The sequence below is a fragment of the Haliotis rubra genome, unplaced genomic scaffold (assembly GCF_003918875.1).
Source record: "Haliotis rubra isolate DU_JTF1 unplaced genomic scaffold, ASM391887v1 Scf133, whole genome shotgun sequence".
NCBI classification, from domain to species: Eukaryota; Metazoa; Mollusca; class Gastropoda; order Lepetellida; family Haliotidae; genus Haliotis; species Haliotis rubra.
In genome coordinates this window covers 1,504,923-1,530,284 of record NW_025765259.1, presented here as the reverse complement: position 1 = coordinate 1,530,284, position 25,362 = coordinate 1,504,923, and the positions used below count along the sequence as shown (strand labels likewise).

General features: G+C 39.8%; 1 protein-coding gene across 1 annotated transcript in view; it reads left to right on the top strand.

The window, feature by feature from the left end:
* The first annotated feature begins 640 nt into the window (after window positions 1-640).
* The window catches only part of LOC124267677 (adapter molecule Crk-like), a 29,762-nt gene continuing 5,040 nt past the window's right edge, over window positions 641-25,362 (top strand). The window contains exons 1-5 of the mRNA XM_046702648.1: window positions 641-813; window positions 16,166-16,288; window positions 20,813-20,966; window positions 22,029-22,073; window positions 25,197-25,325. Coding sequence (XP_046558604.1) covers window positions 779-813; window positions 16,166-16,288; window positions 20,813-20,966; window positions 22,029-22,073; window positions 25,197-25,325 — 486 coding nt within the window. The 5' untranslated portion in view covers window positions 641-778. The remainder of the gene's footprint in view (window positions 814-16,165; window positions 16,289-20,812; window positions 20,967-22,028; window positions 22,074-25,196; window positions 25,326-25,362) is intronic.

Below are 25,362 nucleotides of genomic sequence, written 5' to 3'. Positions count from 1 at the left end.
GGCGTTTATACAAACACCCACATGTGTTCATATAATGGCATATATATCAAACCACCCCAAAAAAACCCGGAGCTTTATGGGTGGATAAATTTGTATTTGTGAATGAATGTTTGCTTGTAATTCTAATGTGAACAAACTGTTCTCGTGACACGTATACTGTTGAGGATTAACTATGTCCATTGTGTCACGCCAGTAGAGGTGTGAGTGCAGATCATTGATGTTTTCTTCATGCAGGACAAGTTCAATTTCCCCAAGTAGTCAGCCCAAGGTGTAATTGACTGTCTTTTGTTTGCCATCCCACCTTTATGGCCGAGTGACTAAAAACTTAATTACGACGTGTTAGTCATTTGGAAATCCAAACACAATATTTTGATGCTTGAGGTGTACATTAGCACATTAAGAACCCTTTTAATCATTTAAGAATAAGACTTTAGCGAGATGTGAAACAAACACCTGTCAGGGGATTTCCACATTTAATTGAACCGGATTAGTGTTTACTTCTGTTGCTGTTAGGGTGATAGGGTAGGCCCCATAACTACTTCCTCACCGAACCTGTTTATATTATATCGCATCGCGTCTTCACCTCTCTGCGCCATCGAGCACCTGTCGCCAGGGGAAGTAACTCGTTTGTATGACCCAGCAGGGATTCCATAGGAAGCCGTAACTTGTCGCAGAAGTTGTCGTCCACTAGTCGCCATATTTATCGATCTAAACTTCCTGGAAAGAATTTACATCAATGTGAAGACTACTATTGACAGTTTTGTCTCTTGATGACGCAATGGCGGCAGATTTTGATCCGCACGACAAACTAAGGTTAGTATTTTGGGGTGGGGATGATCGCCTGTGAAAATCGGACAGAAATGGCGGAGCTGAGCTTGTAGTCTTGGGTTATTCGTAGAAGTTGAGATAACAAGTTCAAAATGAAGACGAATCGTGTCTGGTGTGCAATGACAGTATCAGTTTACACTGTCGTGAGTCACGAACGTCCAACTTGCTTACTGCAAGCGTCCGAACATCACTAAAAACAGGACAAACCTAGTCCCACGATAGCTTCCGATGTGTCACTGTGAACTCAAAAAAAAAGTTGGAGGCTGGGTATCAGACAAATGAGTAGCCTACGAACTTACCGTACAGTGTGCACTACATTTGTAACAACAACAAACGGAACATAGTTAAATTGCAAATTTTGCTTAGTTTTTACTTCAAAGTCAAAGAGAATGTTGTAAGAGTTCCGCCCGTAACGTAACCTCGCTTGAAATGTAATCTGTTTATTATGATGATGATTTAGCATTATGTTCTTACTATATATCTTTGGCAAAGAATAATTAAAAAAAAACGGGTGTTATGGGCGAAAATCTTTCCGTGGTTGTGTTTTAGAAGCTGTTTCGATTGTTTTACAGAGAACGGATGGTAAATGATATGCTAATATTCAAAAGTTCCCACGTAATCATGACAGTAGAGTCGTTCTAAACCTTTTTACGTAGTTATCAGTTGTAACTGCCAACAATGTATGGTGGGGATATATGTTATTTCATGTATATGTTTATGAGAAGGTAATGTCTTAATTAAATCAATAAGTTGTAAGATTGTGGCTCAAAGTTAAGATTGTGTAACTGATATCAGCCATGTTCAACAAACCTTCATATTATCAGTTTAGAAATACTTTTCTAGATATATAAAATCATCACAACATGGAGTAATTTGAGCAAAGTATTTTCATTATGGAAATACACGATCCCTGTGTAATTTGAACAGAATTGACTGAGATACTAGAAGCTGATATCGACTGTTACTTGATAAAAGCGCAGCTGAACATTACATTACCAGATAGGGGATACTCCTTCGAGTGTACAGATGTAGGTGTTAGCACACCCTCTTTTGTATTTATCACTTATTATATATTATATACTGTTGTTGAAAACAAAATCATAATAACAGGGGAAATGACAATTTATTTGCTTTACTTGTGTAAAGAGTTTAGTGACATATATCCGTCATGTTTATGCCCCAGCCTCCTCTGTACAGCACTCAGGACGTAAATCAGACAAAGTTAAGCAACATTGGTCATAGATAACAGACAAATGAGCGAGTGTGTGTGGCAGTTTGACCTCTGTGAGTGTGTCAGGCTCCTGTTGTGACCCACTCTAAAGTACACATGATTTCATCTTAGGGCCTTCATTCTAGATATGTCTGTGTTTAATTAGGAGAGAGTGAAAGGATACCTGGTAGGATCAGACGGTGAACTGACTGTTCACCTACATAAGAATCATATCCATACTGATCCACTTATGTTATCACCCTTTGAACATGTTGAATATGAAGTGAAGTGCTATATGAGAAGCAATATTATTATCACTTTCCATCAGGATATCCGTTGTATGTCGCCATGATCAGTTGTTAGTTGTGGGCATCATGTTTTTGTTCCTTATAAAGGGGTGACTAACAGTATTGGGTTGTCAGGCTCATTGACTTTGTTGACACATGTCATCGTATCCCAGTTGCATTAGTCGATGCTCATGCTGTTGATCACCGGATTGTCTGGTCCAAAGTCGATTATTCACAGACCGCCACCATATAGCTTGAACACTGCTGAGTGCATCATTAAACAACAACCAACCAACTGATCCTTATACCTCTGGTGATTTATGGTATCATGGACAAATGTGACTTGTACCAAGAAAACTTGTGACATCTCTGCAGTCAATAACAGTGTTTACTACAGGTGCCACGATACATCGATGCATCGATGATGCAATTATAGATACATTCAAAAATCGATATTTAGTTTTGAAAGTATCGGTTTAATAAATATGTTTGTGTAGTGTTTACATTTTGCAATTGTATCATATTTTTTTAGTTATGAGAGTTATAAATGATCAATTTCTCATGCACAAAGATGGGAAATTAGAACTTTTTAATCTCTGATAATCAAGAATGTTGATCTTTTCATGGACTATTATAAAATATGAAATATTAATGTTCAAAATGTAACTAAATTTACGCAATAATGCTGCGAAAATAGTCATCATGATACATATCGAATTGTGACATTGGTATCGTGATATGTAATGTATCAATTCATGAAACTTATGTATCGTGACATCCCTAGTGTTTACATTACTCACACAGCAGTGTCACACGGGGAATTCGTTGTCGTATGTACAATGTAGTGTCTTTTCTTAGTATGTGTGAAGCCTACATACTATGATTTATAACAGGCCTGATGTTTAGTGTTCTGCTGTAACAATGTTCAGTGGGGCCGACATGCCAGTTTAGGAGCAGTGTGAACAAATCACATCGTTGTATTACTGATGTAGTTTCAAATTTACTGTTATTTTAAGGAACATATTGAGATGTAAACCATTCATTTCTGTTGTAAACTCTGGTAAAACAGTATTATTTCTCACATTTATGTTACAATATTCATAACTGGAACTTATAGATGAACACCAGTTTCTGTGACAGTGTCACACGTTTCCTGCTTTATATTGTGTTATAACAGAACTGGAACTTATAGAGGAACACCAGTTTCTGTGACAGTGTCACACATGTTTCCTGCTTTATATTGTGTTATAACATAACTGGAACTTATAGAGGAACACCAGTTTCTGTGACAGTGTCACACGTTTCCTGCTTTATATTGTGTTATAACATAACTGGAACTTATAGAGGAACACCAGTTTCTGTGACAGTGTCACACATGTTTCCTGCTTTATATTGTGTTATAACAGAACTGGAACTTATAGAGGAACACCAGTTTCTGTGACAGTGTCACACGTTTCCTGCTTTGTATTGTGTTATAACATAACTGGAACTTATAGAGGAACACCAGTTTCTGTGACAGTGTCACACATGTTTCTGCTTTATATTGTGTTATAACATAACTGGAACTTATAGAGGAACACCAGTTTCTGTGACAGTGTCACACGTTTCCTGCTTTATATTGTGTTATAACAGAACTGGAACTTATAGAGGAACACCAGTTTCTGTGACAGTGTCACACGTTTCCTGCTTTATATTGTGTTATAACATAACTGGAACTTATAGAGAACACCAGTTTCTGTGACAGTGTCACACGTTTCCTGCTTTATATCATGTTATAACATAACTGAATCAATGTGCACAGGTAGTGGCAATCAGAAAACACTTCTCACTGACCAATCAGCCCGTGGAGTATGTTTAATTTACACACCAACAGAAATGTTCAACATCTGTTTCAGTCTGCTTATACAACACAGTATCTGCTACGTGGGTGGCTCGTTTTGTTGACATGATCAATACACTTGTTTTGACTATTGATTGATGAAAATCAGGTCACTGTGACCTTGTTTTTATGAGTAATGTATTTATCAAAGTGTAGAGTATAGCATTGTGATGTGTTGATACTGCGCCCAGATTCAGCTGTATAAGGATGTAAAGGCTGCAGTATAGTTGGTGTAACTGGAATCCCAGATTCAGCTGTATAAGGATGTAAAGGCTGCAGTATAGTTGGTGTAACTGGAATCCCAGATTCAGCTGTATAAGGATGTAAAGGCTGCAGTATAGTTGGTGTAACTGGAATCCCAGATTCAGCTGTATAAGGATGTAAAGGCTGCAGTATAGTTGGTGTAACTGGAATCCCAGATTCAGCTGTATAAGGATGTAAAGGCTGCAGTATAGTTGGTGTAACTGGAATCCCAGATTCAGCTGTATAAGGATGTAAAGGCTGCAGTATAGTTGGTGTAACTGGAATCCCAGATTCAGCTGTATAAGGATGTAAAGGCTGCAGTATAGTTGGTGTAACTGGAATCCCAGATTCAGCTGTATAAGGATGTAAAGGCTGCAGTATAGTTGGTGTAACTGGAATCCCAGATTCAGCTGTATAAGGATGTAAAGGCTGCAGTATAGTTGGTGTAACTGGAATCAGCTGTATAAGGATGTAAAGGCTGCTGCATAGTTGGTGTAACTGGAATCCCAGATTCAGCTGTATAAGGATGTAAAGGCTGCAGTATAGTTGGTGTAACTGGAATCCCAGATTCAGCTGTATAAGGATGTAAAGGCTGCAGTATAGTTGGTGTAACTGGAATCCCAGATTCAGCTGTATAAGGATGTAAAGGCTGCAGTATAGTTGGTGTAACTGGAATCCCAGATTCAGCTGTATAAGGATGTAAAGGCTGCAGTATAGTTGGTGTAACTGGAATCCCAGATTCAGCTGTATAAGGATGTAAAGGCAGCAGTATAGTTGGTGTAACTGGAATCCCAGATTCAGCTGTATAAGGATGTAAAGGCTGCAGTATAGTTGGTGTAACTGGAATCCCAGATTCAGCTGTATAAGGATGTAAAGGCTGCAGTATAGTTGGTGTAACTGGAATCCCAGATTCAGCTGTATAAGGATGTAAAGGCTGCAGTATAGTTGGTGTAACTGGAATCCCAGATTCAGCTGTATAAGGATGTAAAGGCTGCAGTATAGTTGGTGTAACTGGAATCCCAGATTCAGCTGTATAAGGATGTTAAGGCTGCAGTATAGTTGGTGTAACTGGAATCCCAGATTCAGCTGTATAAGGATGTAAAGGCTGCAGTATAGTTTGTGTAACTGGAATCCCAGATTCAGCTGTATAAGGATGTTAAGGCTGCAGTATAGTTGGTGTAACTGGAATCCCAGATTCAGCTGTATAAGGATGTAAAGGCTGCAGTATAGTTGGTGTAACTGGAATCCCAGATTCAGCTGTATAAGAATGTTAAGGCTGCAGTATAGTTGGTGTAACTGGAATCCCCAGCTGGTAGAATGTACAATTTTCACTTATTGATGTTTTAGCTGTAATATATCGTCATTATAGCGATGTCTGAATCGTTATATTTTGTGGCGATTATAACCCTTAACTGGCTTAAGCGTTTAAGATTTTTGTAATAACAAGATCTTTTTGTAGAGTTGAATAATTTAGTTATGAGGTAGCTGCAGACTTCAGTTTGAAACTGACTGACTGACTGAGTATGGTTTTACGCCGCTTTTAGCAATATTCCAGCAATATCATGGCGGGGGACACCAGAAGTAGGCTTCACACATTGCACCCATGTGGGGATGAGCGAACGCTTTAACCATAAGGCTACCCCACTGCCCCTCAGTTTGAAACAGTTAGTGTTACAGGCAGTTGAGGTAAAGGATCTCACTTCCATTAGCATCCGTCCTGGTTGTTTCTGCTGGACCTCTCACCCACCCGAAGCTCTCTGCTACGTGTTTTAGTAGTTCTGATTATGTATAATATTTGGTTACACAGATTTGTCTCTGGGTGGGGAAAATTGCATTAAATGTTTCAGATTTCAAACAACAGCGATTTTAACTGATTACATTGCAGTGTGGGTGTGGTTGTGTATTCTGGCAGTCATGCTGGTCAACATTATGGTCGTTCAATTTACATATCGTCATGATGTGTCATGGGTGGAACAATAGAAATAGTGCCGATCAGTTTTACTTCCAGTTTTCTTTTACTTGTAGTTTTCTTTTGTTGTTTTGGTCAGTGTGGTGAAGTGGACAGAGGTCTGCCTAGACCGCCTCTGGTCTAGTTGATAAGGTGTACAACCAAATGTCATCGTTTTGATCATCAGGTTGTGGCAAACCAAAAGATGGTACTTGTTTTTACCCTGCCTGTCATCTTGAATTAAGGGCATAGAACAATGACTGGTCAGTGGGCGAGCACTATAATACCTGCAATATATTGTATTTACACTAGTCCACAAATTGATTTACAGAGGTGTTATCTTCACAGTTGTTTGTTTAATGACAGTGTTTGTCCTTAAGTAATATCAGTAGTCCTTCCCGATTTGAACTTGTCTTCTTGGACTGGACTGACCGACTGACTGACTGACTGACTGAGTTTAGTTTTATGCCGCTTTTAGCAATATTCCAGCAATATCATGGCGGGGGACACCAGAAATGGGCTTCACACATTGTGCCATGTGGGGTCTTGGACTGGATGACATGTTTATTTTGAACCCTCATTAGTGAGGGCTAGTACAAAGCACACCTCTCAGAGCTTGAACATGGTGTAAAGCCTACTGCATATGAATGTAGTGATTGTGAGGTTGAGCTACACAGTGTAGTGGTGTTGTGTATGATGGCGTGTGTTGGGGCCTTGTCTACACTGGGCATGCTGGCAGGCTTGGGACTATTTTAAACATTTCAACTTGTTATCTGAATATGGACTCTACTCACATAAAGCTGGCCATTGTTTCTTGGCATTTGCTTTGATATTTCTTTATGCTAGTTGATAACTGTTAAGCTTGTTTAGTGTTAAGGAAAACAGTTTCTGTTAAGAGCATTATTGTAAGGTAGTCCACTTGATAACCACTTGCCAAGCTATATATGATGCAATACCACAGTAAAGAGAAAGAAACCCTTGCACCCAACTTTTCTCCCCCCTCCCCTTGGTGTTCTTCACATTACATGATAACAGGGACCTAACACAATATTAGTTGTAAGGTCAAGGTCAGGCTCGATCTCCCTAATGATCAGGGCTCTACAATGAATGGCTTCTTCTGAATCAATTAATGTGTTTGAGCCTCCAGATTTTCTTTAATAATGATGATTTGGTAACATGATTTGCAATTTTTTGTTTTCATCTTTTTGCTGTCATGTCCTAATTATTTGTAATGAAACAAACATTGGTAGATTGAACTATTATAGTACTGTTGGAAATAGAAAAAAACTGTATTTTCTCATTTATCTCTACAATTTATGTAGTTGCTATGTGAAAGTGTGAAATATCTGTTAAACTAAGTTTGGCCTAACTACAGTCTTGGTGGTAGAGAGATAGGAAACGGAGAAAAAGGACTTTACTGAAGGGAAATTAGTGCAGAAATGAGCAATGCGGCTTTTTTCTAAGTCCAAAAAGACTTATTTGGAACAGACCATGGCTTTATGCAAATTAGGGTGCGACGATATTGTATTACAAAGGACACTTTTTAAATGAAACTATTAAGGATGTAGCTACCATGCAGTCTCACTATCACTAGAAAAAGAAACAGAAACAGATAGGAGGGGCCGTCTCAAAAGCAAAACCTGGGGTCGGGCTTGGGGATAGAGATATCAGCTAAGATAAGATAATCCTTTAGGGCAATTATACTGGGGAGTCGATCTTCGGGTGGTCATGCCACCTATATACTATGATGCGTTTCTATGGTTTTTGGGTATCATACTCTTTTACATATCTCAACATAAACTATATGAAACTATATGAAAGAAAGACACGTAAGATGTTAATCAATAGATGAGACATAGTCAACACACATGAAAAAGCACAAAATATCTTTGAGATGACCCCTTGTGCCTGTAGGCAGCACATGCATTTCATGCCAGGTGAGTCGACGGTCCGTCGTCATACCTGGCTGAGCGACCTAATTGCCATCTATAGTCTGATCTATTGTTTTCAGCAGCTATTCGTATTTTTGCCCGTTTTTACGAGTAAACATGCTTTTCTGGATATCGTATTACGAATCCCACTGAACGCCCAGTTAGGCTGAAGTGTGCTATTTGCAATTGTGTAAAGTTTAGGGATACAGAGTAACAGCCTAAAAACAGTTTTTTTTCTATTTCCGACAGTACTTTAGTAGAATATGGCATGTCCAATAGCACTGCCATTATTATTATATGGCAGAGCTGTCGATCTCGTGAAGTCATGCATTAGACCAGCGTGAAATGATGACATTTGTTCTGTATAACTTGAAGCTCTATAGATGTGATGATGCAACAGTGCTTCTTTGTCTTTTGTTGGTATCTGAAGTCTGTGTCTGCGGAAGTCTCACCGCAGATACTGTACACCTCAAGACAATACTTTAGAACTTCATTGTGTACATGAAAAATATTCATGAGCAATTCACATTTGATAGTTTAAAAAAAAGAGTATGTTTGAATGTCATGGGATGAATGTTATATGCCTGTCATACTAACCTGTCCATGGAAGAACCCGACCAAACCACCCAGTGGTTGATACTGTTACACATTGAGACTCCCATAATTCAGTGTCTGTCAGCTCATACAGCCAACAGTCAACAAGCAGAGTCACACGGGGAGATAAGGCCGAATACAAAAAATGTTGTGGTTCCGATTACACCTCTTTAAAGTTTAGGGTAGGTAGGAATTATTTATTTTTTTACATTTTTTTTAGAAGTAAAGTATGAACTAATGACCTATTTATCAATGTATAATTGTTTATTCAATCAAGCTTGTGGTCATCATGTCGACTTTCTCTATCAGAATGACCGATGTCCATTGGTGCCGAGAAAAAACAATGGTATCTGAAAGCTTATTTTATTCACACCTCTTAAAAAAACTAGGGTTGGCACCAGAATTCAATGGTCGGTTGGGTAATCGGAACCACAGCATTGTTTTTAAGGCTTAACTTAATGTATGGAAAATTCTTCAGGTTTTGCTCAATTTCATCCAAAGATCTCTACATGTATATCATAAATCACTCATTCACTCACTCAGGTTTATCTTGAACACAGACATGCTTATAAAACATATAATGTCTTTGCTAAAAAAGTATCAGATTTATGTAAACAGACAAACACTGATAGAATGCTGTTCATTGTTTGTGACAAAGTTGATGTCAGTGAGGATGTGTTCCGTGCGGTGGATAGTTAGTGGAATAAAGTGTTGCTGACATGAAGGATGCATACCAGGATAGTTCAGCAGCATCGCGTGACTCATGGAGGTTGTGAAGCAACATGTCCTATTGTCAGTAATGTTGATGTCCAAGATATTTTTATGGATTAAACTTATATTTATTTCCCTCGCAACGTTTTGGGACCATTGCAGGTACCTTCATCAGGTGAATCCAAATGCCACTGAAAGACAGTAATGTTGTTGAACAGGGGGTTCGTTCAGTAACATTCCGAATGTTTATATTGTTGACAGTGTTGTCTTATGGACAGTTTGTACAGTACAAATCTGAAGATATAGTATTTTTGTCAATGCTTTGATTGTTTTGTACTGTATGAGTCAAAACATTTCCATGGTTTTACCCACTTTAACAGAGGTTATCCTCATTAGTTTTTCAAGTATAAAGTGTCAATGATGGAGGTTACATAACCTATCTGATACCTGGTCTAGCTTTTCCAGGGGACATGTGATTAGAAACAAATCCTCGCTCTGAAGAATTCACCCAAGGGTTGCTGGGTTAGAATTCTTTAGCAGTCCTGTGCTGGCTGTGTAAGTCGATTTAGTGGATTGGATGGGTATTTTTTCAGATTAGGTTTGCAGCATGTTATCAAACCCTGATGGGTCAGTAGGGTAGCCTAGTGATCTAAGCGTTTGCTCTTAACGCCGAAGATCTGGGTTTGATTCTCCACATGGGTACAATGTGAAGCCCATATCTTGTGTCCAACACCATGATATTGCCGATACACTGCTAAAAGCGGCATAACACCACACTCACTCACTCATACCCTGATGACTTGGGGTCTGGATCCCTGCTTATAATGTTCATCAGTGGACAGGCCATGTCAAATGGCTGAGTGCTAAGTTAAACCAGAAACAATGTCGTTTCACCCCCTAGTCACACCAGAATCCCTGGTTGTAAGTTTAAATTCTAGATTGACATGACCTGTTCTCTATGCCGTCTAGATCTAATCAGAAATGCTGTTAAAAAGGCAGTAAAACCCAACTCACTCAGTATTGTGCTGTTTTAGACGACATGCGATACACTCTGTTACTCATAAAACACTTTGTCTCCACTCAGTAATAATGGTGGCCACTTTACATCAGCGAGGACGAAGCCTTTCATACACTAGTTAGCCAGAACTACATGGAAACACCCAGTGGGTGTCTAGTAATTGTCGTATTCAGCCGCCCGCCCGTAGCCCCAGACTGACAAGTGCCTGTGGACAAATTACATTGGTCGCTTTGTCTCCCCTGCTACCATCATAATCAGCCTGCTAAATGCTATCTATAATTGCTCCAGCTTCGTGTATTATAACATTGGGCCCAAACATGAGTTAAAGGTCAAAGTTCTCTCCTGGCCTGCCAAATGGCAACATATAGGTCAGATGTAATGTATTATGAAATTATCTTTCATTGTTTCAAATTCTTTAAATTCTGACATTGGCAGTGTACTGTAAATTACAGATTATGTTTTGCATCTGAGTGCGTTTTAATATTACAGACTGGGGACATTCCTGGCTGTCAAAGCATATGCGTGGTTGTGAGGCTGTGTGTAGGCAGATTGTGCTGTGCTCATTCTGTGAATCTTTACCCTTGAATGTCGCAGTGACAGGGACTGTGTCTTACCCTATGCAGTGTTCCAAAGTAGCAATAACAGTCAGGCCATTACAATTAAGCATGGAAATCAGGGCAGTGCTTAACTTTAAGCATGGAAGTTAAAGAGCCCTTGTACTAATGTTCAAGTTTGAATAAGGATTCCTCTCTTTTTTTCTGACACTGATATTGGTTTCTGTTTAAGCATTGAAGCCATTGTTCATCATGAACATTTATTATTGTTGAGGATATTTTCAGCTCATTTTTCCACTTTCCAACGGTTGTGAACATCTGTGAGGACAAGTAGTTTGCAGGCTTATAGTTGATCATACATTGCAAGCGATTTCATGGCATGTGATTGTTTAGCTGAGCTATAACGTTTGCATTTATATATCTATAAACTGAGTATTAGCCATACCCACTGACAGACAACTGAATTTTTAGTATTGTGTGTAAGGTATTGTGTGTAGTCGGGTATATGGAGGGTAGATTGTTCAGGTATTATGTGTAGAGTCGGGTATATGGAGGGTAGATTGTCCAGGTATTGTGTGTAGAGTCGGGTATATGGAGGGTAGATTGTCCAGGTATTGTGTGTAAGGTATGTGTATAGAGTCGGGTACATGGAGGATAGATTGTCCAGGTATTATGTGTAGAGTCTGGTATATGGAGGGGAGATTGTCCAGGTATTATGTGTACAGGCCGGTATATGGAGGGTAGATTGTCCAGGTATTATGTGTAGAGTCGGGTATATGGAGGGTAGATTGTCCAGGTATTGTGTGTAGAGTCTGGTATATGGAGGGTAGATTGTCCAGGTATTGTGTGTAGAGTCTGGTATATGGAGGGTAGATTGTCCAGGTATTGTGTGTAAGGTATGTGTGGATATATGGAAGGTAGATTGTCCAGGTATTGTGTGTAGAGTCGGGTATATGGAGGGTAGGTTGTCCAGGTATTGTGTGTAGAGTCTGGTATATGGAGGGTAGATTGTCAGGTATTATGTGTAGAGTCGGGCGTATGGAGGGGAGATTGTCCAGGTATTATGTGTAGAGTCTGGTATATGGAAGGTAGATTGTCCAGGTATTATGTGTAGAGTCGGGTATATGGAGGGGAGATTGTCCAGGTATTGTGTGTAGAGTCTGATATATGGAGGGTACATTGTCCAGGTATTGTGTGTAGAGTCTGGTATATGGAGGGTAGATTGTCCAGGTATTATGTGTAGAGTCGGGTATATGGAAGGTAGATTGTCCAGGTATTGTGTGTAGAGTCGGGTATATGGAGGGTAGATTGTCCAGGTATTGTGTGTAGAGTCTGTTATATGGAGGGTAGATTGTCCAGGTATTGTGTGTAGAGTCTGGTATATGGAGGGTAGATTGTATAGGTATTATGTGTAGAGTCGGGTATATGGAGGGTAGATTGTCCAGGTATTGTGTGTAGAGTCTGGTATATGGAGGGTAGATTGTCCATTATGTGTAGAGTCTGGTATATGGAGGGTAGATTGTCCAGGTATTGTGTCATATGGTATTGTGTGTAAGGTATGTGTGGAGCCGTATATGGAGGGTAGATTGTCCAGGTATTGTGTGTAGAGTCTGGTATATGGAGGGTAGATTGTCCAGGTATTATGTGTAGAGTCTGGTATATGGAGAGTAGATTGTCCAGGTATTGTGTGTAGAGTCCAGGCATTGTGTGGTATAGAGTGAATTGTATATGGAGGGTAGAGGCACGAGGAGTCAGGTGGACATCCAGGTATATGGAGAGTCTGGTATATGGAGATTGTCCAGGTATTGTGTGTAGAGGAGGGTCTATTGTGTGTATGGTATGGAGGGAGATTGTCCAGGTATTATGTGTAGAGTCGTATATGGAGGGGAGATTGTCCAGGTATTGTGTGTAGAGTCTGGGTATATGGAGGGTATGTGTGTAGAGTCCAGGTATGTGTAGATTGTCAGTGGAGTGGAGGTATGGAGGGTAGGATTGTCCAGGTATTGTGTGTAGAGTCTGGCATATGGAGGTAGGCATTGTCCAGGTATTGTGGTCCAGGTAGATCCAGGTATGTGTAGAGTCGGGTACATGGAGGATAGATCGTCCAGGTATTATGTAGAGTCCAGGTATATGGAGGTAGAGTCTGGTATATGGAGGTATATGGAGGATTGTCCAGGTATTGTGTGTAGAGTCTGGTATATGGAGGGTAGATTGTCCAGGCATTGTGTGGAGGGTAGAGTCTGGTATATGGAGGGTAGATTGTCCAGGTATTGTGTGTAGAGTCTGGGTATATGGAGGGTAGATTGTCCAGGTATTGTGTGTAGAGTCTGGTATATGGAGGGTAGATTGTCCAGGTATTGTGTGTAGAGTCTGGATGGAGGGTAGATTGTCCAGGTATTGTGTGTATAGTCTGGTATATGGAGGGTAGGAAGGTGTCCAGGTGACCAGGTATATTTTATGTGTAGAGTCTGGTATATGGAGGGTAGATTGTCCAGGTATTGTGTGTAGAGTCTGTTATATGGAGGGTAGATTGTCCAGGTATTGTGTGTAGAGTCTGGTATATGGAGGGTAGATTGTCAGGTATTGTGTGTAAGGTATGTGTGGGTATATGGAGGGTAGATTGTCCAGGTATTGTGTGTAGAGTCGGGTATATGGAGGGTAGATTGTCCAGGTATTATGTGTAGAGTTGAGTATATGGAGGGTAGATTGTCCAGGTATTATGTGTAGAGTCGGGTATATGGAGGGGAGATTGTCCAGGTATTGTGTGTAGAGTCTGGTATATGGAGGGGAGATTGTCCAAGTATGTGTGTAGAGTCGGCATATGGAGGGTAGATTGTCCAGGTATTGTGTTAGGTATGTGTGTAGAGTTGGTGTACCCCGTCCGCGTATGGAGGGTAGATTGTCCAGGTATTGTGTTAGGTATGTGTGTAGAGTCGGGCGTATGGAGGGTAGATTGTCCAGGTATTGTGTTAGGTATGTGTGTAGAGTCGGGCATATGGAGGGTAGATTGTCCAGGTATTGTGTTAGGTATGTGTGTAGAGTCAGGTATATGGAGGGTATTGGTAGTTTGTAGTAGATATATAAGGACACTTATTAATGCTTGATCTCTGTTCCTGGTTTTAAGATTGTGCAACAGCCTTTATCATTAATAGTATTTAGTGAGGTATCAGAGGTACAGAGAAGCTGCGTATCTGCGTAAATTATGCAAATATTCATGTGAAAACTCAATTCTTATTAAGCCTTTTGTGTACAAGTACACTTGAATTTTTTGTAAATGCTCAATAAATTTTATCTTACATGCATACACACTAAAATAGATAAAATAACAGGTATATTGACAGGTTCTATTTCAGCACATGAACTTGGCAACTTGCAGTCTTTCTTATTGTTTCTTATATTACAGATCAAATATTAACAACAAACACGTAAACCAACATTTAAGCTTTATTATGTTTTTGCAATTAATGGAAAATGGCAAAATACCCAATTGAGCTTGAGTGAGGTAGAATTTATTTGGAAAGGAAAATTAGGATACCCAACTGAGATGAACAGAAGCGAGTACATACAGTACAACCAGAAATTATTGAGAATTTAAAGATTGTAAATTTTTTTTTTCACTCATTACTCATGTATTAAATGTGAATATTAGCAGAACATAACTCCAGATTCAAAGACAGGTGAACAGTTAGTATTTTGTCAAGTCACCATGGGCAGCAATGCAGGCTTCAATGCGGCGGGGCATACTACTGATCAAAGAAGTTAGAAAGTCGTGGTCCATACTGTCCCAATATCGGACCACCTCTTCTTTAATTTCAACAATATTTGTCAGATTTTTCTTATTGACACTTTCCTTCATAAGTCCCCAAACATTTTCTATTGGATTTAGGTCAGGGCTATAGCTTGGCCAATCTAATAATGTCATATTTTGTGTCAGAAACCAGGCCTGTGAATGCTTTGAACAATGTTTTAGGTCGTTGTCCTGCTGGAAAATCCAAAACATTTCCATAGAACATGTGAGCAGATGGAAGTAAATGTCTCTCGAGAATATCTGTGTACCGCTCACTGTTCATATTCCCTTCAAATACACAGAGGGGCGTTGCCCCTAACACAGATATGCCACCCCACACGTTAAATTTCGCAAGACTGTACTTTGGGCTGATACAAAGGTTTTCAGTTTGTTTGGTCCAGAATTTCAGTGTATTAGGAAACAGCCACACAGAACTTTCATCTGAGAAAATCACATTGTCCCAGTTAAAATTTCTATGCTGTAAGCACCAGTTCAACCTTCGCTCCTTTTGTTCAGGTTTCATGATCGGTGATGGAATTCCTCGACTTTTCTGCCAACCCATTGCATGCAGCTCAGTTCTAATTGTCTCCTTACAGACAGCCACAGTTCCTCTATCAATCATATCCAGCCTTAAGTTTTCTAAACTCCTTCGTTTGTTTGTAGAAACAAGAATACCAAGCCGCCTCCTGTCACCGACAGTCAATTTTCTGGGCCTACCTGTGCCTCCCTGGTGCTCAATGCCATATCCATTTGCAATATTTTTCAAAACACAATAAACAGTGGACAAAGGGATGCCTGTTCTACTTGAAATCACTTTAGCTGATCTGATGTCCTTGTTATAATACTCTAAAATCAACTTCCTCTTCTCTAAATCATCCATACTGAGGATCACTGTAAAATAAGTAAACAAAGGGGGATAACTCTTCACAAACTAATGAAAAAGGATTAACAGAGTTGTCTCTCTTGAATGAAACCAAGCACTTGATAGCTGGTCAAGGTTGTTTACACTAGAAATCCAATTAAACATATTCCTAAAATTCTCAATAATTTCTGGTCATACTATAACTATGAGCTCTGAGATATTGTGAAATGAGGTTGAAATTGTGGTCTAGGATGTATAAACTTATAACAGTCATGTTGTTGTTGAATGCTCATGTTTGTGTTGTTTGTTTCAGTTGGTACTTCGGTCCACTTGGTCGAGAGGAGACCAATGATATACTGATGAATGAATGTGATAGTGGCGTGTTCCTTGTACGAGAGAGCAGATCAATACGTGGAGACTTTGTGCTATGTGTCAGGTAAGTCCGCTCGGTATATGTTTAGGTGCATGACAATGTAGACTCACTACTCCGACTTGATGGTCCTGTTATTGGCTGTTTCTATCACCGATATAATCAACACACCTTATTTTCAAGGTCACCACGGCACTTTGACCACTTTTCAAACTCTCGTTAACGTGATATCTCATGAACTGTAGTACCCAATGTCTTCAAATTTGGTGACAGCCTACATTGGGGATTACGCAGACACCAGTTGCTTTGGGTGACCTTGACCTTATCTTCAAGGTCACCACGACACTTTGACCACTTTTCAAACTCTTGTTAACGCGATACATGTATCTCATAAACCATTTCACCCAATGTCTTCAATTATGTCAACAGCCTACATTGGGGGATTATGCAGACACCAGTTGCTTTGGGTGACCTTGACCTTATCTTCAAGGTCACCATGACCACTTTTCACCTCTTGTTAACTTTCTCAAACTCTTGTTAATGTCTTCATATCTCATTGGGGACTGTAGTACCCAATGTGACCTTGACCTTTATTTCAAGGTCACAGCACTTTGACCACTTTTCATTGGGGATTACGCAGACCCAATGTCTTCAATTGCTTTGGGGATTACGAGACACCAGTTGTTTTGGGTGACCTTGACCTTATCTTCAAGGTCACCATGACACTTTGACCACTTTTCAAACTCTTGTTAATGCGATACATGTATCTCATAAAACATTTCACCCAATGTCTTCAATTATGTCAACAGCCTACATTGGGTGATTATGCAGACAGCAGTCATTTCAGGCATCTTGTATGTGACAAAAAAATAAAAAGTAGTTAATGTGTTATAAATATTCCATTCTTTAGCGGCGGGGTCATTGCCATTTTAGTGACAAACACTTGTTTGATTGGACATTAACAGACATATGCATATAGCCAGTGTTTGACCTTAACACTGAACAGCTGCAGGCCCTTAGGACCCAGAACCCTAATAAGTTGTTGATCCTGATCAGAATGTATAGCCCCTATATTTTAATATGGAAATAATGCTCTTAGTTATTGGGGATGAAAAAGCTGTCGGCCATAAGGACCTGCAGAAAACAAAAGCTGTGGGTCTGAGTGGTTTTCAGTTGGCTTCGGGCCTAAGGACTGACATTGATTTTGAAAGCTGCCTATGACCCAAACATTTGGATAATGTCCCAACAAATGTCATTCAACTATTCTTGTAATGCAGGCTCTGAACACGATTTATTTGATGGGACATTAACACACATATAGATATGTCCCAAACATTCCCATGTTGTAATGCAGGCTCTGAACACGATTTATTTGATGGGACATTAACACACATATAGATATGTCCCAAACATTCCCATGTTGTAATGCAGGCTCTGAACATTAACACACATATGTCCCATTTGATGGGCTCTGAACATTAAACATTCCACATGTATGTTGTAATGCAGGCTCTGAACACGATGTATTTGATGGGACATTAACACACATATAGATATGTCCCAAACATTCCCATGTTGTAATGCAGGCTCTGAACACGATGTATTTGATGGGACATTAACACACATATAGATATGTCCCAAACATTCCCATGTTGTAATGCAGGCTCTGAACACGATGTATTTGATGGGACATTAACACACATATAGATATGTCCCAAACATTCCCATGTTGTAATGCAGGCTCTGAACACGATGTATTTGATGGGACATTAACACACATATAGATATGTCCCAAACATTCCCATGTTGTAATGCAGGCTCTGAACACGATGTATTTGATGGGACATTAACACACATATAGATATGTCCCAAACATTCCCATGTTGTAATGCAGGCTCTGAACATGATGTATTTGATGGGACATTAACACACATATAGATATGTCCCAAACATTCCCATGTTGTAATGCAGGCTCTGAACACGATGTATTTGATGGGACATTAACACACATATAGATATGTCCCAAACATTCCCATGTTGTAATGCAGGCTCTGAACATGTCCCAAACATTCCCATGTTGTAATGCAGGCTCTGAACATGATGTATTTGATGGGACATTAACACACATATAGATATGTCCCAAACATTCCCATGTTGTAATGCAGGCTCTGAACACGATGTATTTGATGGGACATTAACACACATATAGATATGTCCCAAACATTCCCATGTTGTAATGCAGGCTCTGAACATGATGTATTTGATGGGACATTAACACACATATAAATATGTCCCAAACATTCCCATGTTGTTGTAATGCAGGCTCTGAACACGATGTATTTGATGGGACATTATCACACATATAGATATGTCCCAAACATTCCCATGTTGTTGTAATGCAGGCTCTGTTGGCAACATGTACACAGTGAACACATTGTCCTTGATAAAGATACACTTCATCAAGTATATATACAGCTGTATTATGACCTAATCTCATCATGGTCTAACATAATGGCTTGGTGCCAAGGACACTTCAGTGAGCACATTCCCACACACTGTTTTATATACAAAACATTCACAAACTGCAATAGAGCATTTCCTCCCTCCTCCGTTCAGCCGCGGGAACATCACATTATCCTCCGACTACACATACCCCAGCCTGGTGTCCCCATGGTCATGCTGCTTAATGCAGACCAAAGTACATCAGATCAGAATCTCTCCCCTCCGAAACTAGTCTGAAACATACATGAAAACAGATGGAATCCTTGAAAGTGCAATACTTTGTATATGATACAGGGACATATTGAAGAGCGTTGAGTAATAAACCTGATGCCACCTGTTCAGATGCCACCTAAATACAGTCGTCACGTCTGATGTCACCCACCCTAATACACCTGTCTGATGCCACCTAAATACACCTGTCTGATGCCACCTAAATACACCTGTCTGATGCCACCTAAATACACCTGTCTGATGCCACCTAAATACACCTGTCTGATGCCACCTAAATACACCTGTCTGATGCCACCTAAATACACCTGTCTGATGCCACACCTGTCTGATGCCACCTAAATACACCTGTCTGATGCCACCTAAATACACCTGTCTGATGCCACCTAAATACACCTGTCTGATGCCACCTAAATACACCTGTCTGATGTCACCTAAATACACCTGTCTGATGTCACCTAAATACACCTGTCTGATGCCACCTAAATACAAATACACCTGTCTGATGTCACCTAAATACACCTGTCTGATGCCACCTAAATACACCTGTCTGATGCCACCTAAATACACCTGTCTGATGCCACCCTAAATACACCTGTCTGATGCCACCTAAATACACCTGTCTGATGCCACCTAAATACACCTGTCTGATGCCACCTAAATACACCTGTCTGATGCCACCTAAATACACCTGTCTGATGCCACCTAAATACACCTGTCTGATGCCACCTAAATACACCTGTCTGATGCCACCTAAATACATCTGCCTGTTTAATGCCACTTCAGTACAACATCTACCTGGTGTGTGTGTGTGTGCATGCATGCTTGTGTGTGTCTCTGTGTGTGTGTGTGTGTGTGTGTGTGTGTGTGTGTGTGTGTGTGTGTGTTTGTGTGTGTGTGTGGTTGTGTGAGTGGGTTGTCTATTTGCCTGTCTCTCTCTTGCTCACTTGCTCAATCACTTGCAGACACACACGTGTCTTGTAGTAGATTCTCCAGGCTTGGCTTCATTGTTTGCATAAAGAAATCAAATCAGCATAACTTGGATATATTAACATATCATTGCTGACCCATGTGAATTGTGTTGATTTGTGCTGTCAACTTTGTAAGAAGCCTAGAAGTGCACTATGTTGAACCAAATTCTAACCCACAATCAGTGTTATTTGTAACTGTTCATGCAAGACCATTCCCACACCTGTCTGTGAATGTGCTGATCAGTCCAATTGTGTAGCTTCACCATGAGGCATGGTGTTACCACTGTGTTGATAATTTACTTACTGGGGAATTCACTTGAGTATCTTCTGTGAGGAAAGTACAAGTGTGTCAACATAAGTATAGATTGTGTCAGCATTTGTAGAGTGTACATAACATTTTTTATATTTATGTAATACGTCAACAAAGACAACTTCCCAGATAAGTTATTTAATCTCCAACACAAACTCCTGAAGACAACAATACAAATGAGAGTCATTATTCTTGGTAGTGTTGTAACAAGCCCTGCCCATGGTCTGCATGAAGCAGTGATGGGTGTAGCCTGGGAGGACAGTGTTTGGAAACAAAAAATGATTAGCTTGGTTAACCAATCTGCCTCAGAGTCACACACATATAATTTGTATTAAACTAGACATTTCCTTCATAGGTTTTGTCGAGGTTAATAGTACATGCTAGAATGTCTGTTTAACTTGAGCCCCTGGTAAACAGAACAATGTTGGTGCTCATTCGCTCGTCACGCCTTAGTCCTGGGTTCAATGCCCCACATGGGTGTAATGTGTGAAGCCAATTTCTGGTGTTCCTGCCATGATATTGCTGGAATATTCCTAAAAGCGGTGTAAAACTGAACTCACTCACTCACTCTTGTTTCAGGGAGGATATGAAAGTCAGCCATTACATCATCAACCGCATACAAGTGGGGAACAAGACGCGGTTCCGCATCGGGGACCAGGAGTTCCCGGATATCCCTAACCTTCTTAACTTTTATAAAACACATTACCTAGATTCAACATCGTTAATAAAACCGGTAAGTTTACACACCTTGTGTCAGTAGGTCTGTTTGAATATTGTGTTGTCATGGTTACATGAATGTCAGAACTTGTTCAGAAATTGGTGTTATAAACAGCGTGACCCTCAGTAATTATGTATGTGACTTCAGTGATGTTGGGACCGTCAGTAAAATGTGTAACTGTAGTTATGTTTTAAACGAATGTGATAGTCAGTATATATGCATATTAGTGTTGGGAATTGGTTTAAATCTCATAATTGATGATTGGTTCATTGCAACCATTTTTCTGCAAATTGCACAAAATGGATTTGCAAATTTTACATCTTTAAAGGATGACTAGTGTGTAAGGAACATGAATTTCCTGGAGTCGTTAAGATAAATTCAATCATGACTTGGAACCAGCTTGTAGTGCTTATGAAATGTAACAGACAAAACCAACCTTGTGAAAAATATTGTTATTGCAAACAAGTGTTCCAAAATTGTTTGTGTTTGATTATGAGAAAACATGATCGATTGCTTGGACATTTTATCATTACGACCAATCTTTGATTATTTATATTGATCAGTCCACCACTAGTGCACATACGCAGCAACTTATGAAAATGTGTGCACACAGGGATTGTACTGTGAGTCAACAGTGAACTATGTTTATGACAAACAAACTGAGGACCCATGAATATTTGGGTCAGCAATTGTCTTCAGCAACTTATGCTTGTCGTAAGAGGCGACTAACAAGATCAGGTGGTCAGGCTCACTGACTTGGTTGACACATGTCTTCATGGCCCTATTGCGTAGATCGATGCTTATGCTATTGATCACTGGATTATCTGGTCCAGATCCAATTATTTACAGACCCCGCCATATAGCTGGAATATTGCTGAGTATGTGTTAACAATCTAACCTATCAATATAACAAACTAACAGATAGAACAAGACTTCTGCCCCCGGCCACCTGCTATTGTTTTAGATGAGATTAGCACCTATTTTTATATAACATAACTATGCTGTTTGCTGGTGTGTGTGGTTGTGTCAGGAAGTGTGCAGATGATGTTTTCTCATCCTGTTTGTGTTGGTTTTCAGGCACCAAGGATTAAGATTGTAGCCAAATATGACTTTCCTGGAAGGGTAAGTATGTCTTTATGTTCTTCATAGTGACTATTTGGTCCTGATTTTCAGATTAGTGATTTTCTTTGAATATTGTTTACTGTTTCTCTGTCCATCCATCCTCCCAGCAGACACCTGCCACTCAACAACTTTTGACACTTTCCCTATATGTAAAAACTACTGATGTATATTTTGGTATGTAGACCGGATTGTTCATTGTACAGATTAGGGAAGATGCTTTGTCCACCAAACATTACCAAGGAAACACTTCCTGGTCGACATGAATGACTGACTATTGTTAAACAAGTGCACCAGGATTTAGTTGGGCTTGCGTTGTCCCTAATTGTGTCACTGTGACAGGGAGACTTTGGCGGGGCATGTCTCAAAACATTTCAACACATTTATTACATTAGATATATGATGTATGCCATGAAAAGGAAACAGTCATTTTAATCAAAAATTTAGAAAATTTAGCTTACAAAGCAACTCTTGACATAGATGGCTAAGCAGAACAAAGCACTACTTAAGTGTTTCAGAGAATAATGTTCCTAAAGTTGTTGAGAATGTTGCAAGTGCTCGTGGTTTGGAGATAATATCTATGAAGTGCTCTAGAGTATAGACAAATAAAAAAAATGATATTTAAGTACCTCTTCCTATTTAATGAGTACTTCTAATTAACTTCTTTGAGTGGCATTTGAGAAGTTGGGAAGTATAATATAGAACAAACTTTATGGATAACAACTTCATTTTATTCATGAGTGCCACGTTTCGATACAGATTCCGTTATGCTTGACAACGGTACAAGAATCTGTATCGAAACGTCTCACGAATAAAAAGAAGTTGTTATCCATAAATGTATTTATTCAACTCAGTAAAGCTGAAATCCTAATTATCATGAGGAAACTGGATCCCATCTTCCTGGCTGGGTCAGGACTCAGCTCAACCTATCTTCCAGTTTGATAATGAACAACGGATGAATGACATCCCTCAGCTCCAGACCCTATGGGCCAGTTGCGATATAATTAGAAGTATAATATAGAACAAACTTACTTGTCAGAATTACTTATAAAACAAAAGATACAGAGAATCTCACCTGCATGTCGTTTGATCTCGAAATATGTCAGCATGAGAATTTTAAGCTTTTACGATGAGTGTTGATATATATTCTACTGACTAAATATAGAGTAACTTATGAAATGATAGTGAAGGTTAAATGAAGAAAAATTTCAGTAAAATACATTTGTGGTGTGGAGATCAGTTTCTGATATATCCACCATTTTGGGCAATACATGCATGACACCTTGATCCATACTGCTGACTAGGCTGCGTGTCACTGTCCTCGGTATTGCTGCCACAAACAGCTACCCAAACAGGTTCTGTTGGCCAGGTGCAGAGAACGGCTCACAGATGCTCTCTTGGGAACATGTCACGGCTTTAAGGGAGTTTGTCTGTCCAATATCCTTGTGCCTTCTCATCGGGGATAGTCAGTCCAATATCCTTGTGCCTTCTCATTGGGGATAGTCAGTCCAATATCCTTGTGCCTTCTCATCAGGGATAGTCAGTCCAATATCCTTGTGCCTTCTCATTGGGGATAGTCAGTCCAATATCCTTGTGCCTTCTCATCAGGGATAGTCAGTCCAATATCCTTGTGCCTTCTCATCGGGGATAGTCAGTCCAATATCCTTGTGCCTTCTCATCGGGGATAGTCAGTCTAATATCCTTGTGCCTTCTCATCAGGGATAGTCAGTCCAATATCCTTGTGCCTTCTCATCGGGGATAGTCAGTCCAATATCCTTGTGCCTTCTCATCGGGGATAGTCAGTCTAATATCCTTGTGCCTTCTCATCAGGGATAGTCAGTCCAATATCCTTGTGCCTTCTCATCGGGGATAGTCAGTCCAATATCCTTGTGCCTTCTCATCGGGGATAGTCAGTCTAATATCCTTGTGCCTTCTCATCAGGGATAGTCAGTCCAATATCCTTGTGCCTTCTCATCGGGGATAGTCAGTCCAATATCCTTGTGCCTTCTCATCGGGGATAGTCAGTAAGAACCAGGGCACGATGTTGTCTCGCATTGTCATTTGGTTGTTCCATATATCTGCTGGTAATTCAAGTGTGTACTATGACCAGATGCAAAGTTTCATCAACATATTACTGTCCATTGACAGTACCTTAGATCAGTTCTCCTGTAATGTACGATGATGTGAATACACAACAATGTCACGGTGGTATTTTTAAACGTGATCTTAGCTAAATCGCATTATTCCATTATAGGAGTGCACACTTCAGCTTCTGTGTATACACAATTATCATCCAAAACTGTGTTCCACAGGAGATATCACTTGTGTGAGATCATATGATATCTCCTAGGAGATATCGTTTTGACAGTAGATTTTGTACAATGCCCTGACAATGCTATGATGTCATCAACTTGATGGGGTCACAATGCTATGACATCGCTGCACTGCAAGTCTAATGGTAGTACGGTGTTCAGAGTTGTACATTTGTCATTGAAAACTAATGAAGAATGATTTTTGATGATAAACAGAATCTCACTCTCGTGTCTACTGATATCAATTACATCAACACTCGTTGATAAAGGTAAAAATATCCTCGGCAAGCCTCGGATATTTGTAACTTTATCAACTCGTGTTGATTGATATCAGTAGACACTTGGGTGAGATACTCTATATATCACATACTTTTCAGCATGAAGTGAAATTTCAATGTGATCAAATCTTGACTTGACACCATCGTACACAACAGCTAGATATCTCTTCACTGAGACAACACAATATTAGGTGTACCAATTCGTCGTCAACGATAATGTCAGTTCCAAATAATATCACTCTCAGCCTCTGAAGTTGGTCAGCTTCACTCTTCACACACCAAACACTGATTGTTACTGATTCAAACTAGAAACGTTACAAGAACAGTTTTGGTTGATAAATGGAGTGTTACACTTAAATATGTTTATGGCTGTTATATAATAAATACTCACTGATGAATTTATTTTGTTCTCTGCAAAGGAGACAGGGGAGGACCTATATTTGTTCCTTACAGTTGTTCCAGTTATAACCAGGGTCATATTCACATGGACTTGACTTACTTTTGGAGTGAGTGAGTGAGTGTTGATGTTATTGCAGGACCCCGAGGATCTGCCGTTCATGAAGGGGGAAGTGTTGGAAGTCATCGCCAAGGATGAGGAGAGCTGGTGGACTGCTCGCAACAACCAGGGCCGTGTCGGACAGATCCCTGTGCCCTACTTCGGCAAGGTAAGAGACACACCATGTCATTGTGAAGAATGAAACT